The following is a 1,594-nucleotide window of genomic DNA, read 5'->3' as shown; positions in this document are numbered from 1 at the left end:
TATTATTATTATATATCAAATCTCTGTATATTTAAACAATTTCTTTTATTTTTTATACTCTGCTTACATCATATCATCCACTCCAAATTTCATTTTCCATCTAACTTATGATAAAAGTATATATATCAACATATTGTACACTAATAAAAGAGAAATGTTAGAAATTAATAAATTTTGCTATTTGTAATTATTTATTAATTATTATTGATATTTTTAATGACATGAGATTTTATCCAAAAATATAAGAATACTTATTTTTTTTTACTTAAATATTGACCAAATTTTAATAAAAATATTTATCTTTATCTTTAGATTTTTTTTCTAATAAAATTTCCTAATTTGTGAGGACATTAATTAATCCCAATGGTTTCCATGTAGATCCACTAGTACTGTACACGTATTACGTTACTTGTTCCAAGATTAAATGAAATGAAACCAAAAAGACTCTAAAACAAACAATTGTTATTTAACAATTTTTTTTTTTTGCACACCTTTATAGTATTATATAGTTCTATCCATCTTGTTTATTCAATATTTTTAAAAAAAGTTTTAATCAGAAAAAGATCCTCAAATATTTCAATAAATAAAATGGAAGCACCTAAAAATAACAACAACAAAATAATATGTTGAATTAACGTTATGGATTCTGAAAAATGCACATCACCTGTTTACACTGAGAAGCACCACAACGAACGCCCCTAAAAGTTGTTGACTTGGAAGGAGCAAAAGCCGTTGAAGAAGAACAACCAAGACAACCACTACAAGGCACCCAAGCAACATCATTGCTAGTGTCCATAGCCATGAGCAGCGTCTGTTTGGGCGTACCGATTTTCGCCCGGACAATGTAGGTCGGGCTCTGTGTGATCTGCCGTCCGGAGGCGATCGGCACCACCGACCGCCTCGCGACAAGGCTGGAAAGGTACTCCATCCTCTTTTGGTCTTTGGCCTGAAGCTGGAGGATGGTTTGTTCCCATGAGATTGGGGTTTGTGGTTTAAACGGTGAACATGGACTGAATATGTGGAACACTTTGAGGGTTGAGGTGTGGTGGTTGTTATCGTCGTCGTCACATTTTGGGGTGAGTCCTTGCATTTGGGATAGCGATGAAATCAAGAGAAGGAATAAAGAGAGGAGTAATGGGGTGAGTGAGAGTTTCATGGTTGCTACAAGGTTGAGAGTATATTAGACTATTGGGTATGGTGTATTGACATGCTGAGGACTTTGTTCAATGTGTATATATAGTACAACTTTGTTGGATAGCTTCTTTCTTTTGTTTTTTTCTTTGGATTTATAGAAATAAATGATATTTCAAATTGAGCCCGTTCTTTAAGTCTATCACCCAAATTATAAATTAAAAGGACAAGTTATTATAGAATCGGTAGAGTTAGGTTGGCTTATAGTTCAAATAGCATAATCTTTTTGTATTCACCTAAAAAGTCGTGGGTTCAAATTTTCTATTTTTGATTAAAAAAAAAACGTATTCACCTAAAAAATCTTGGGTTCAAATCTTCTATTTTTGATTAAAAAAAAATTGGTATAATTAGAAGTAAATCAAAAGTGCATCTAAAACCAATTTTCTGTTACACAATTTTTATT

General features: G+C 31.8%; 1 protein-coding gene across 1 annotated transcript in view; it reads right to left on the bottom strand.

Moving 5' to 3' along the window:
- The window catches only part of LOC107462835 (aspartyl protease AED3), a 6,791-nt gene extending 5,568 nt beyond the window's left edge, over positions 1 to 1,223 (bottom strand). Inside the window, exon 1 of the mRNA XM_016081514.3 lies at positions 665 to 1,223. Within this exon, the coding sequence (XP_015937000.1) occupies positions 665 to 1,156 (492 nt within the window). The 5' untranslated portion in view covers positions 1,157 to 1,223. The remainder of the gene's footprint in view (positions 1 to 664) is intronic.
- Positions 1,224 to 1,594: the final 371 nt, after the last annotated feature.

This window comes from Arachis duranensis, chromosome 8 (assembly GCF_000817695.3).
Source record: "Arachis duranensis cultivar V14167 chromosome 8, aradu.V14167.gnm2.J7QH, whole genome shotgun sequence".
Lineage (NCBI taxonomy): Eukaryota > Viridiplantae > Streptophyta > Magnoliopsida > Fabales > Fabaceae > Arachis > Arachis duranensis.
This window is presented reverse-complemented; position numbering and strand designations above follow the sequence as displayed.